The following is a 12167-nucleotide window of genomic DNA, read 5'->3' as shown; positions in this document are numbered from 1 at the left end:
ATATTAGGGCCTGGCTTGTCGGACGTCGTACGTCTTGGATGTCGTGATCCGCCCGCATAACCCTAATACGGTAAGCTTGCGCAAAAAGGAAAGGGAGACTATAGGTCCGGGCCGTGTGACCAAAGCGGCGGGATCGTCGCTCTGAATCAACTGAGCCCATTCCGCAGGTTAGAGTTCAGCCGGCCTGAGACTCTATTGATTAATCCAAGTGCGTGCAGCCAGGGACCTTCTCCAAGTCCAGTCCGATGAGCAGCAGCATCATCGTCATCATCATCACACGCTCGCGGAAGACGGGCCAGAGTGTACGGGGTTCTTCTTAATATCCTGCCCAGTAGCTCTCGCCAAGGGGGCCGCGTGGGTGGTCGCATTCTCTTGTGCAATTCCCCAATTCCTCTTGTCTTCCTGTCACTACCATCAGCCGCACCTCGTCATGTCTCAACCCATTTTAGTAACTGGCGCCACGGGCAGGCAGGGTGGTGCCGTAGTCGATGCCCTTCTGGCCCTCAAGCAGTCCAACCTCACCATCCTCGCAGTCACGCGTGACACCAAGAGTGCGGGTGCCAAGAAGCTGGCGGACAAGTCCAGCTCCATCAAGCTTGTCCAGGGCAACCTCGACAATGTTCCCGCGCTCTTCCAGGAGGCGAAGCGAGTGCACTCGGAGCCCATCTGGGGAGTCTACCTGGTCCAGGTCTCGCTGGACCAGGGCGCCACGCTCGAGAGCGAGGTGGCCCAGGGCAAGGCAGTCGTGGACGAGGCCATCCGGAACGGCGTCAAGCACCTCGTCTACAGCAGCGTGGAGCGCGGGGGCGACGAGGCGTCGTGGGAGAACCCGACGCCGATCCTGCACTTCCAGAGCAAGTACCGGATCGAGCGGTACCTGCGCGACGTCAGCTCGCCGGGCAAGCAGGGCGAGAAGATGGGCTGGACGATCCTCCGGCCCGTGGCCTTCATGGACAACCTGAAGCCCGAGTTCCCGACCAAGGTCTTCATGGCAGCCCTGCGCAACCACCTCAAGACGGACAAGGCCAACCAGTGGGTGGCGGTGCACGACATTGGCGTCTTCGCAGCCAAGGCCTTCAGCGACCCGGCCAAGTGGAATCACCGCGCCGTCGGGCTGGCCGGCGACGAGCTCACCTTTGAGCAGATGGACAGCTCCTTCCTCAACGCGACCGGCCACGCCACCCCCGTCACCTTCTGGTTCATGGGCAGCCTCCTCACCTACATGGTCTCGGAGCTCCGCCTCATGATTGGCTGGTTCGCCACCGACGGCTACCGGGCGGACATCCCGGAGCTGCGCAAGGAGCACCCTGACCTGATGACGATGGAGCAGTGGCTCGCGCAGAAGAGCGCCTTCCGGGGCAAGTAGAGCTGCACAAAGAGAGAAAGAGAGAAAGAGAGAGAGGGAGGGGCACCGCTAGCCGATGCGTTCTGCCGGCCCATCGTGTTTCGTTTTAGGCCCCCGAGTAGGGACAGGTCGAGGTACATGGAAAAACGATGTGTACCAGGCAGAGACAACGGTATGGGTATGTATGGCCATGTCAGGACGTGGCTTCCCACCGCGGAAAGATGATTTGCCCTATGCATGGCGGAAAATTGTATAAATAGCTGGGGCAGCCAGGTCAATAATCATTGTCGATCTTTTGGCGTTTTGAGATATATAGCCTGAAATTGCGACAAATATCTTGGAGCAAACACGTCCATGTAGTATGCGCAGTACATTGCAGTGCCGGTGGCGTCAATCAATGCGTGCATGCAGATGCAAGATATAGATGGAGTGGCTTTTCTGTACTTGGCAAAGGGCCGGAAGTCATCGCGCCATGGCCATCTGGAGCACCCAAGCGGGGGTTGAGGATGTCTTCTTCCTTGCATCATGCCCAGTCTCGGTGCTGCGATTAGTGGACTTAGACACTCCCCCGGCTGCCGGACACTCTACCCCAGACCCGGTGCAGGGCCCCGCCGATGTGTGTTTGGCTCGGTTCCTGGTTACATATCCAGGGGGGGAACACTCTACGGCATTTCGGAAAATTAGCCCTATGACCAATGTACCCTTCTGGATGATGCAGGGTATACGCCAGGCACCTGTACCGACAAGACTCGGGCATCATACCGGTAAACATGTACTACTTATATCACACAGCCCACTCGTCCAGCCAAAGAGGTGCAACCCCCATGCCAAGCATCTACATGTCGACCGATCGTTATTTTAGATCAATCAAGATCCCTTCCAATACTCATGCAGGCTTTGGGTCACGGCGGACTGACATGTCCCGCGGCCAGGAGAGCCAATGATTGGACCACGAACCAGGTTCGATGGGAAGACACATTCCGCCAGAACAAGAACACTAGAGTCAAGACTCGCCATAACCTGATTCGGCTGTCGGACAAGCTTCCACATCTCCAAATTGCCCCCGACCCAGGCCCATGTTCGTCCCTCTCGAGAGACTGAAGTCGACATCGATATTCCCTTTTCGTGTTGCACTGCAAGGTCATTATATGACTAAACAGGGGGTTCTTGGTTATCCCGCAATGGCTAGCAGTCTATGCCTCCGGAGGGGTCAACGTTCAGATATACACAAGAAGAAAGAAAAACATCATTGACTATATAAGACGCGTATCATCACCCGTCGAATCGACACTTCTGATGTTGTTATCCAGACGCCTCTTCCCTAAGTCCTGCAAGAATATACCCCCTTTCCCAAGACACTCCTACACATCTCAGCAACCATGACTCGTCTCCTTCACGTCCTGCTCGCAGGTTCTCTGGTCCAGGTCGGTCTGGCTGTGCCGGCCGCCGCAGACGACCCTACTACACGTGAGTAGCTACCGCCAGACCCCATGTGCCAGACCCGACTATTGCTCCCAACTAACTATACCCTGTCGTCAAAGCGCCTGTGGTCCCCGTAGTTCCTTTGCCCACGCTTTCTCTGCCCACACTTTCTCTGCCTACGCTTTCTCTGCCCACGCTCTCTTTGCCGCCTGTTGTGGTCCCAACAGGCAAGGGAAAGGGCTTCCCGACGGGCAAAGGCAAAGGTTTCCCAACAGGCAAGGGCAAAGTCACTCCTACCGGTAAGCATAGTGACCATCTGAGCTCCAGTCTACCTCTTCATATCCATTTGTACACCGTCTAACAGCAGCCGACTTGGATTTCTACAGGCAAGGGCAAGACCACTTTGGAGAAGAGACAGGCACCAACAGGGTGAGCCTCCACAAAGCCGCCTCATAGAGAGACACGGAATAACTTATGATGATACTATAGAAAGGGATCAGCTCCTCCGCCACCACCGACCGGGAAGGGCAAGGGACCGACACCAACTGGGTTAGTTGATCTCCCATCTATTTCACCACCTACCATCAACTTATCACCACTACTAAATGCTGACACCACGAAACAACCATGCAGCAAGGCCAGCGCACCCCCGCCTGTTGTCCCTACGGGCAAGGCCACCCCCACGGGCGCCCCGGTCGTTCCAACTGGAAAGCGCTTCTAAAAATGCCATTGATTTGGTATTACGGACAGACTTTGAAGCCCCGAAAGGACAGACCTCGTCCCGCAATCGGCAAGTGTAGCCTACGAGTGTGGGCGGTCGTGGAGAGGAGCAGGTTTGGATCACAGGGGAGTTGGTTCAGGGAGAGACAATCAGGCAAATCATTTCTTACCGTCGTCCGTGGCGCCCCGAAATTGAGGATCAAGATGGAATTTGCTTCTTTACTTGCGTACATGCACACTCCTTTTCGGTTCGCGGCTTGTTCTTCTTCTCCCGGTTCCCCTCGTATGTAAATAACTCGAACAAGAATGTGAAGATCGATTGTGCGACAGCAAACTATGAGCTTTTGTATTGTTGCGCAGATAGCCAGTCAGTCCTGACTGAAGACAAGCCGTATGGCCTCGATCCTATTTTCTCTCACATGCCATCGTGTATCATAATGAGTATTACAATAGCCACGTAGCAGTCCTCAGTAGCAAACCCCCCTCTTATTTCTTCGTGCTCTCCAAGACAGCCTTGACCATGGCGTTGCCGACCTCCATGGCCTCGGCGATGCGGGGCTCGAAGAAGGCGGCCGTGGCCTGGAAGCGCTCGCGCCACGTCTCGAAGTGACCGAGGGAGACGCACTCGGCCCAGCCGCGGGCGGCGAAGGTGAACTCGAGGTCGTCGCTGCGGAAGGTGTTGTCCTCGATGGCGACGCGGATGGCCTCGTCGAGGCGCTGCTCGTTGCGGAAGAGGGTCTCGGTGACGCCGAGCCAGAGGCGGAAGAGGGGCGTCGAGCAGATCATGTGGTCGTAGGGCACGATGCCCAGCGCCGACCAGCAGTCCACCATGGCCAGCAGCGACAGGTGGTTGTTGGGCAGCAGCGACTCGGGCATCTTGCCAAGGCTGAACTGGTCCAGCACCTCGTCACGCAGCAGCGGCTCAGCCTCCCAGCGCACCTCGCCGGCGCGTCCGAAGACGCGGTCGCGCGCGTTGTAGACCCGCTCCTGCAGCTCCTTGTGGTGGCCGCCCAGCATCAGCTTGTACAGGTCCGTGGTGCTCTCGGCGTACTGGGCAATCTGCTTGCGCGCCTCAGGGTTGAGGATGGCGAGGCCGGCGTAGACGTGCCACTTCTGGCTGTAGATGCGCAGCATGAGGTTGATCTTGACGTTCTCGATGCCGCCGACGTACCGGGCACCCTCCCAGGGGAACTCCTGCGACGCGTGCCAGGCCTTGCCCATGGACAGAAAGGCGGCGTGCGTGACAGCCTGCGTGTCGGCCGTGATGCGGTCATGCTCGTGGGCAGTCAGGTAGACAATCTTGCTCTTGAGGCAGCTAAGGATGGCTTCGACCTTTTGGGCAGAGGCCGGCGAGCAACGATGTTTGATGATGACCTGTTGAGATGCCCTCGCTCAGCTACGCACACAGTACGCGATATGCAGGGTTTGTCACATACTAGCGGTTGATCCCGAGGATCGACACGTGGGCCATGAAGCGAATGGCAGGATACGATGTCGACGTCGTCCGGTAGGTGGGCCTCGAAAGCCTTAATCTCGGGGTCCTTACAAGAGGTCTGGCCGCCGACAATGGCACCGAGTTTCGTAGCTGGTCATGTCATTACTCAGGATGGGCCGCGTAATAAACCGAAACAGTACGAGGTGTCTTGTCTTACATGGGCCGTATTGGGCGACGACACGGTCAATGGCAGCAGCCTCTACGCTGTAAATTATGTAGTCGCTAGTTCGGGACACGAGATGGCCATTACGAAGGATTTGGACGTTGTTCTGGACAGTCTCTCAGCATGGTTCTGAGATGATATTATTACTATTGGATAATGTACCCTGCTGGCAAACTCTTCCTTCAATGCCTCGAAAAACTCTTCTCTATCGCATGCAACAACTCTGGTCGATGATAGTATGATTAGCCTGCAGGAGAATACGCGTTAGCAAGAGAGCCAGAAGAGTATTCCTAGTAGAAGTTGGGGGTTTTTTTTGCATTCAGACAAGAAAAAATTAAGGTAGCTGAGAATTTACATCATGGAAAGCCAACAACTTGACGGGGCCAGAATGGCTGATCCGCCCAGCTGTCGACAATGCTCGAGCCAAATGCACTCAAGTCATCATTGCAATGAAGGGGAGGAAAGGGAAAAGAAAGAGATGTGTAGGCTTACCAATTTTGCTCCTCGGAGGTCCTTCCGCTGCGCTGAATACAGGAAATCACCAGATAGGGTGAGCGTTACCTCCAGCCAGCGTCACTGAGCCTCCGAGCATACATCTTTCCCATGTCGCCCATGCCAATGATTCCCACGGTGAAGCCTGCCATGTCTGACGGCGCCTCAGCTTTGGTGGTCGCCATTATTTCAGACGATGTTGAGGGAAGCTGCTGGTTATTGTGCGAACAGGTCGCCGAAGCGTATGCAACAATGTCGGAATCAAGTTCTTGATTGAAGCATCGAATTTCACATTCTTCTAGAGCGCCGCAGCCTCACTTGTGTGTCAAAGGCGGGCACTGTTGAGAAGTGTTTGAGAAGGAGGAATGAGAAGGAGAGGGTAAAGATTGTAGAATGAAAAGAAAAATTCCAAGCCTTTTGAAGGTCGAAATTTCTAGCTTGGGCGGGACTCCCGGTTGGGTGGGGCTCGAGAAATCGGAAGAACTGCGGCATCCAGCTCCGTTATCTCACAGGTACCTCAACCCAGGTACCTCTTACATCAATAGCTGTCCCCCATTCGGGTCTATTCATTTGATACATTGTATTCTTGTGTATTTGGGCAATTAGTGAATTGTCCGTCACAGAAACACGTTTGGAACCCTCGTGTCCAGGGCCCTCTACTATCGCCATCAATTCAGTACGCAACTTCGGCCTCTAGCAGCATGGCTGGTTTGTTTGCTCTCGGCTCCAACGGGTCGGGGCAGTTAGGCATTGGGCACAAAGAGGACGTATCGGTGCCGAAGCCGGTCCTCTTCCACTGTGAGCCGCCCTCGGACCCCATCGTCAAAATGGCCGCCGGCGGGAACCACACAATCATTCTCGCCGAGTCCGGCAGGGCGTACTGGAGCGGCGACTCGTCCAAGGGAGCCTGTGGGGTCACCACGATATCGACGGCGGACAATGCCCAGTTTGAGCAGCTCATCCTCGCCAAGTCGGAGACTCTCGGGCCTATCGCGCACATCGCCTGCACGTGGGACAGCACTACCTGCGTGGTGAGAGACGAGCAGGGAAAGGCCCGCAAAGTGTATAGCTGCGGAACCGGCGAGCAAGGGCAGCTGGGATTCGAGGTCAGAGGAATCGTGGAGCCCAAGCTGATACCCGACTTTCCACCTGAAGGCACCGAGGTCATGCATCTTGCAAGCGGCATGGCACATGTCGTTGCTGTGCTGGATAATGGCGACGTATATGGGTGGGGCAACGGCAGAAAAGGTCAACTGGGCCAAGCAGTCGTGCTTGATGACGGAGCACCACCGACTCCAATAATCAACTTTGCTCCATGTAAGATCGGAGATAGTAGTGGCGTTGACTTCCAAGTCGTTAATGCTGTGTGCGGACGATACACCACTTGTCTCTTCGGGGAATCTACAGAAGGAAGAGTTCTAGTGCTAGGGCCAGATAAATGGGGTTTAAAATCAAAGGCACCATCAGCAACACCTCAGTGGAAGACGGTGGATGGAAGCTGGGGCGACATCTTCGTCCTTGGGGAAGATGGTAGTCTGACTGCTTGGGGACGTGACGAGCACGGTCAGCTACCACCACCAAACTTACCCAAAATCACGAAATTCGTTGCAGGGAGCGAGCACGCTGTAGCAGTAACTGATACCAACGAGGTTATATCTTGGGGCTGGGGAGAACACGGGAACTGTGGACCACAAACAGATGGCCCATCCGGGGTTGTCAAGGGGCGATGGAATGTCATTGCTTCAGGCGATTTTCTTCCCGAAGACTCTCAGATTGCAGCGATTGGCGCAGGCTGCGCAACTAGCTGGATCTACATACACGCAGAGGGTTTGCACCTCTGAGGTTAAGAATGATCCTCCACAACCATTGCACCGCTGATTGCCCAGATGGTCGGGCAAGGGGGACTACGGCGGCCGGTCTTGGCCAGACAGGAATCCCATATAGCAAGCAGATGTTTGAGAATAAATCAATAAGGCATTTACATGGCTCAGTCATTGAACAGACCAAATTGCCGAGCTTGTGAAAGACGCTGAGTTGGTTCAATATACGACAAGGCCTGGCCCTGCTCGTGCTCGATGCGGTTGTCAGGGCCGGAGCCGCTGCGTTGCGCCGCTTGGTTGGCCATTACCGAGCTCATTTTGATTGCAGACGGATTCTGAGGATGTCAGTGGACAGTCCAACAAACATTGGGGGTATTGTCAGCACTTACGGGTCGGTCACTAGCATCCCACTCAAGTCTAGCATCTCCTTCTTCTTCGTCCTCGTCTTCGTTCATCCTAACTGGCTCCCACTGATAGTCGTCATCTTGGGGGACGAAGAGAGAATCATGATCAAGAGTGGCAGGAGGAGGCCGTTGGCTTTGGCGGGGCGCCGTCGGCCGCAATGACGGCATTGGCTCACGTCTTGCTGCGGGTGTTGGCCGAGGAGCAGGTGTAGGTGCATTGGAGGTCACCCTACTAGCAGCAGCCTCGAGTTGTTGGGCTTGGGGTGCAGGCCTTGCATCTGTTCGCGTCTTCTTCGCTCGCTGTCCCGGAGCTCCTCGCTCTCCGACTGTCATAAGAAGGTATTCGCATTTGACACCATCACCATCATAGCGTATCTGCATTGGACGCGACGGCATAGAGTACTGGGCGGATACGTCGCTCCCAAGAAATGCTGCATGCTGCGTGATGGCACGGAAGTCTTTGACGCTGACAACAATATGCAACTTGTCTTCGGTAACATCGAAACTGTCAAACTCATCCTTCTCGACGGCGATGGACGTGTGCAGCGGCTTCTTCAAAACTTCTGTTGACAGTATGAGCAGGATGTATCGGGATGAGGTTTTGGAGACTTACCATTGCCACTGGCCACTTTCTCGGTGAAACAGGTGAAGTTGACCGTTGAGTCGTCGTCGGAATGAATATCTAAATATTCTATGCCGGGCCCGAAGTGATCCATAAGCTGTCGTAACGTTCTAGACGAAATCGACCATGAATGGAGAGCTTCATCCTTATCAAATTTGGCATGAACAGGCGGGCTCACTTCGAACGGCAACCGGTACTTTGTCGTCATTCCTAAGGACGATGTAAGCCAGTGCATATGGCGAGTCACCGCAGCAAATCTCACCATTCCTGCAAGCGATCTTGACGATGAACCTGCTTTTCTTTCCGGCTTCGTCTTCAATTGCGACATCGCATCTCTCAATGGCACTGCCACCCTTCTCGGGATCGTGCAGGGGGTCTCCGGTACGAGCGCGGAACAAGGACAACAAGGCCTGGATATACTTTTAGAGCTGGACTTGTACAAGAGTGCTTGTTTAGTGGTGGAAAATAGACTTATCTTACCCTGTTGTAGAGCTTGCAGAAGAATTTCTCTCGGTTTTGAGCTACGCCTTCATACTGGTATTTTGAGAAGAATCTGTTCGTCGCGAAAGAAAAGGCGGCGTACGCAGACTTGGATGAATTGAGGGCAGTGAAAACCAACTGGGAAAGCCCCGGGTCACCGAGTCACCGAGTCAGCTTCTGAGGCTCAGTAGATATATATGTGACTCTTGATCAGACACACCTTGTCCCGCTTGGCCTCGAGTGAGACCTCGTCACTGAACTTGTTCAGGCAAGCCAGAGCATCACGAAGTGCGTTGACACCTTCCTCGCTCAATGTAAATCGCAGCAACACCATCGTAGCCGCCGATGTCAAACTTGAATGTTTCTCACGTGTGTGGTGAGCTGTGCTGTAATATATGAACACGCCGAATTATGTGTTGCCTCTCGGTGTTACCACATCCTTCTTGGTTTATGTAATTGTTCCAAGTCTATCGATTCTAGCACTTAGTTCCTGCAATTGACCAATAGCAGTAGGAGAAGGCAGCTGCAACCTTTACAAGTGGTGGTTGCCTTAACACCCAAACGCTTTAGCTGGGCAGGCTTCGATGGTTGGAACGCGCTTTGAATGGACGGAAAGTACGCGTCGCGGGGTACGGTATGGATACTGTGCAGTAGCTTGTTTAAACACAATATAGCTCTTCTTCGGGCGGTACTCAGGGGACCCACACAGTACGTATGCAGTAATAGGCCAGCGATGACATCAACTAGAGCCAAGATGTACCTGCTCATAGCCAGCATCACTCGGCTGGGGTACACGTCGGTAGCACAGGTCTACATAAGGCTTCAAACGTCCACGGGTTGGTCATGTAGGACATGCTGCATTACTCTTTCATCTTTTTACTCTGCATGTGGTGTTTGTGATTCAGCTGCTACGCCGATTCTTCCTGGGATCAAACCTCAGCTCCAAGCAACATGGCACCTTCAGCGCTTCCGCAAGATATCATTCTGCTGCTGTGCGAGGAGCTTGCCTTTCGACATGACCATGTAACCCTGCTCCAGCTCTCCCTCGTCAGCCGCAGAACCGCCAGCGTCGCGTTGGAGCAGCTATATAGGTACGCATCTATCTTTTTTTCGCACGTGAGCGAGCGCCTTACTTGGATGATTGTGTCCTCGGGAAACCAGATAAGGATCGGAGTAACAACACGGCTTGAAAGACTGCTGACCTGGACAATTCAGCATTTATGAATGGTCTCCTGTATTTACAGGCCAATACTTCAACAGAAAAAGCTGGGCAGTCTTGTGGAGGTCGTTGATTCGTTCCAGCCTGGGCCAGACCGCCTACCCATACTGCGCCTTTGTTCGCACTTTGTCATTGAGTAACTATGGGCAATTGCTTGATGAGATCAACGATAACCGAGATGAAGATGCCCTCCGGTGGCTGTTCGATGTTGAGGTCGGTATGGACGCATTTCTCGTTCTTCGCGAGGATCAACCAACCAGAAAGCTTTCCAGGAGGAAGCTGATTGGTAATGTTGACTCCCAGAAGACCATCTTGAAATGCGGCGATGCCATCACCAAGTATATCAAGGACGTCGCGGACGAGGTCGAGAAGTCTGTTGCCTTGGCACATGTCGAAAGCAACTACATCCCAGTTGACCTGCTACCGAGCTGGGTCGCAAGACTTGGTACTCTAACATCCTTAAGGATTCAAGATGGGTCTGCACTTGGGGTTGAGGCAGCCAGCGCGATCCATGAGTGCTGTCCCAATTTCTCCGAGCTCACTTGCCTGTCTTTCAGCAAACCAACCGCAGACGAGGACATGGCAGTTTTCCTCCAAACCCTTAAGCCCAACAGCTTGAAACGGTTCGAGGTCATGAGCATGAATGGTTTAAGCGAAAAGTCCCTCACCGCTTTGAACGCACACGCCGAGACACTGCGCCATCTCAATCTTAGCAGTCTATCGGCAGAAGCTATGAGGTGTCTCAACATGCTTCCCGGCTGTAGATACCTGGAGAGCTTGAGCATTGAGAATTATCGGTATGATCAAATCGACCTGCGCACCTTTAGCGAAGGTCTTCTGAAAGAGATCACGAATTGGATACAGAGTTGCAAGAGTCTCACTTCCTTGACCTTTTCGTTCGTCAGGGACTCTCTGCTTATAGTGAAAGACGTGCTTCTTACAGACGACATCAAGCTCAATTCCCTTTCGCTGCAGAATTTCGCTTCGCAGGGCATGGAGGAAGACACGAGTACCTGGGAAGCTCTTGGTCATCAGACTTCGTTAGAGACGCTCACACTCGGCAACCAGGATGGCAGCATGGACGGATTGGTGGTCGACGATACCACGCCCCTGGCCGGTGTTATATGCACTCTGCGCGGACTCAAAACGTTAAACTTGATACAGGTATGTTTCGTATCTCGCTGCAAATAAGGGCACCCGACCTTCTTGTCGAAACCGAATATCGGCGTCTGAGCATCTAGTGTTGTTGAAGGTGCTAATCTCGTGAACAAATAGTCCTTTGTACAGCAGAACGAGATCCGCCAGTTCGTCAAAGCCCTTCCCGCTCTCGTCGACCTCAAATTCGGGGGAGAGAACATGGACGATACGATTCTTGACACGTTGGTTGGTCTTTCCTACCTGAAATATCTCGACATAAATGCTACATCCTACTTCACCTTCGAAGGGTTGAAGGACTTTGCCTTGCAGCTTGGCGCACACCCAGGCCAGCATCGGGGTGTGCGGGTTGAGATCTTGATGCAGTCCGGCGGGCTCAAGCTGAGCGACGAGCAGCAAGTCTGGCTATCTGAATATTTCAGCACGGTTCTGGAAGGGATCATGAGTATCAACTATGACCGAGATCCCGACGAGCCGCACGAGAGCGACTTTACGGGTGATTCAGACTAGAAGCGTAGTCATGGTCTAGATCCAGCAGATATTCTAACGAGAGGGCCAAGGCGTACGATCTGCACCAGCCTTTTATTTAGACAGTAGAACAAACGATCTCCTGTATCCTATCCCGAAACTGGACGCACCAATACCAGTGCAGTTTGCTCCCATATGGACATGTCGAATCAATAGCACTATTAGTTCCAGAATACTTGGAATCAGGACCACGTGAATATCCCTGCACTCTGATGAGAATACATGCACATTAACGGTCGCTACCTCTGGATATAGCGTATATACGAACTTCAACTGGATTACATGTAGCTTCCGTTTGTGCT

At 53.6% G+C, this 12167-nt stretch overlaps 6 protein-coding genes across 6 annotated transcripts; 4 read left to right on the top strand and 2 right to left on the bottom strand.

Annotated features, from left to right (window-relative positions):
* Positions 1-430: 430 nt before the first annotated feature.
* PG985_006148 (uncharacterized protein) lies at positions 431-1366 on the top strand (the record flags this gene model as incomplete). The annotated part of the gene is made up of 1 exon (XM_066825917.1): positions 431-1366. One exon carries the CDS (start codon positions 431-433, stop codon positions 1364-1366), a length of 936 nt encoding a protein of 311 aa, XP_066685524.1.
* A 1358-nt stretch (positions 1367-2724) lies between these two features.
* On the top strand, positions 2725-3488 carry PG985_006147 (uncharacterized protein; the record flags this gene model as incomplete). The annotated part of the gene is made up of 4 exons (XM_066825916.1): positions 2725-2812; positions 2887-3066; positions 3154-3196; positions 3401-3488. The coding sequence occupies 4 exons, from the start codon at positions 2725-2727 to the stop codon at positions 3486-3488; spliced, it is 399 nt and encodes a 132-aa protein (XP_066685523.1).
* Positions 3489-3973: 485 nt separating this feature from the next.
* PG985_006146 (uncharacterized protein) lies at positions 3974-5822 on the bottom strand (the record flags this gene model as incomplete). Its single annotated transcript, XM_066825915.1, has 5 exons — positions 3974-4861; positions 4924-5072; positions 5140-5251; positions 5308-5368; positions 5707-5822. The coding sequence occupies 5 exons, from the start codon at positions 5820-5822 to the stop codon at positions 3974-3976; spliced, it is 1326 nt and encodes a 441-aa protein (XP_066685522.1).
* A 642-nt stretch (positions 5823-6464) lies between these two features.
* On the top strand, positions 6465-7478 carry PG985_006145 (alpha-tubulin suppressor protein aats1; the record flags this gene model as incomplete). Its single annotated transcript, XM_066825914.1, has 1 exon — positions 6465-7478. The coding sequence occupies one exon, from the start codon at positions 6465-6467 to the stop codon at positions 7476-7478; it is 1014 nt and encodes a 337-aa protein (XP_066685521.1).
* Positions 7479-7624: 146 nt separating this feature from the next.
* PG985_006144 (Rad9-domain-containing protein) lies at positions 7625-9297 on the bottom strand (the record flags this gene model as incomplete). Its single annotated transcript, XM_066825913.1, has 6 exons — positions 7625-7792; positions 7847-8424; positions 8475-8693; positions 8746-8893; positions 8964-9101; positions 9184-9297. 6 exons carry the CDS (start codon positions 9295-9297, stop codon positions 7625-7627), a joined length of 1365 nt encoding a protein of 454 aa, XP_066685520.1.
* A 617-nt stretch (positions 9298-9914) lies between these two features.
* PG985_006143 (uncharacterized protein) lies at positions 9915-11847 on the top strand (the record flags this gene model as incomplete). Its single annotated transcript, XM_066825912.1, has 3 exons — positions 9915-10054; positions 10179-11346; positions 11458-11847. 3 exons carry the CDS (start codon positions 9915-9917, stop codon positions 11845-11847), a joined length of 1698 nt encoding a protein of 565 aa, XP_066685519.1.
* Between the last annotated feature and the right edge of the window lie 320 nt (positions 11848-12167).

The sequence above is a fragment of the Apiospora marii genome (genome assembly GCF_038362585.1).
Source record: "Apiospora marii strain CBS 49790 chromosome Unknown utg000004l_segment0_segment0, whole genome shotgun sequence".
Classification (NCBI taxonomy): Eukaryota; Fungi; Ascomycota; class Sordariomycetes; order Amphisphaeriales; family Apiosporaceae; genus Apiospora; species Apiospora marii.
The sequence above is the reverse complement of the archived record's forward strand: the minus strand, read 5'-3'. Positions and strand labels throughout refer to the sequence as shown.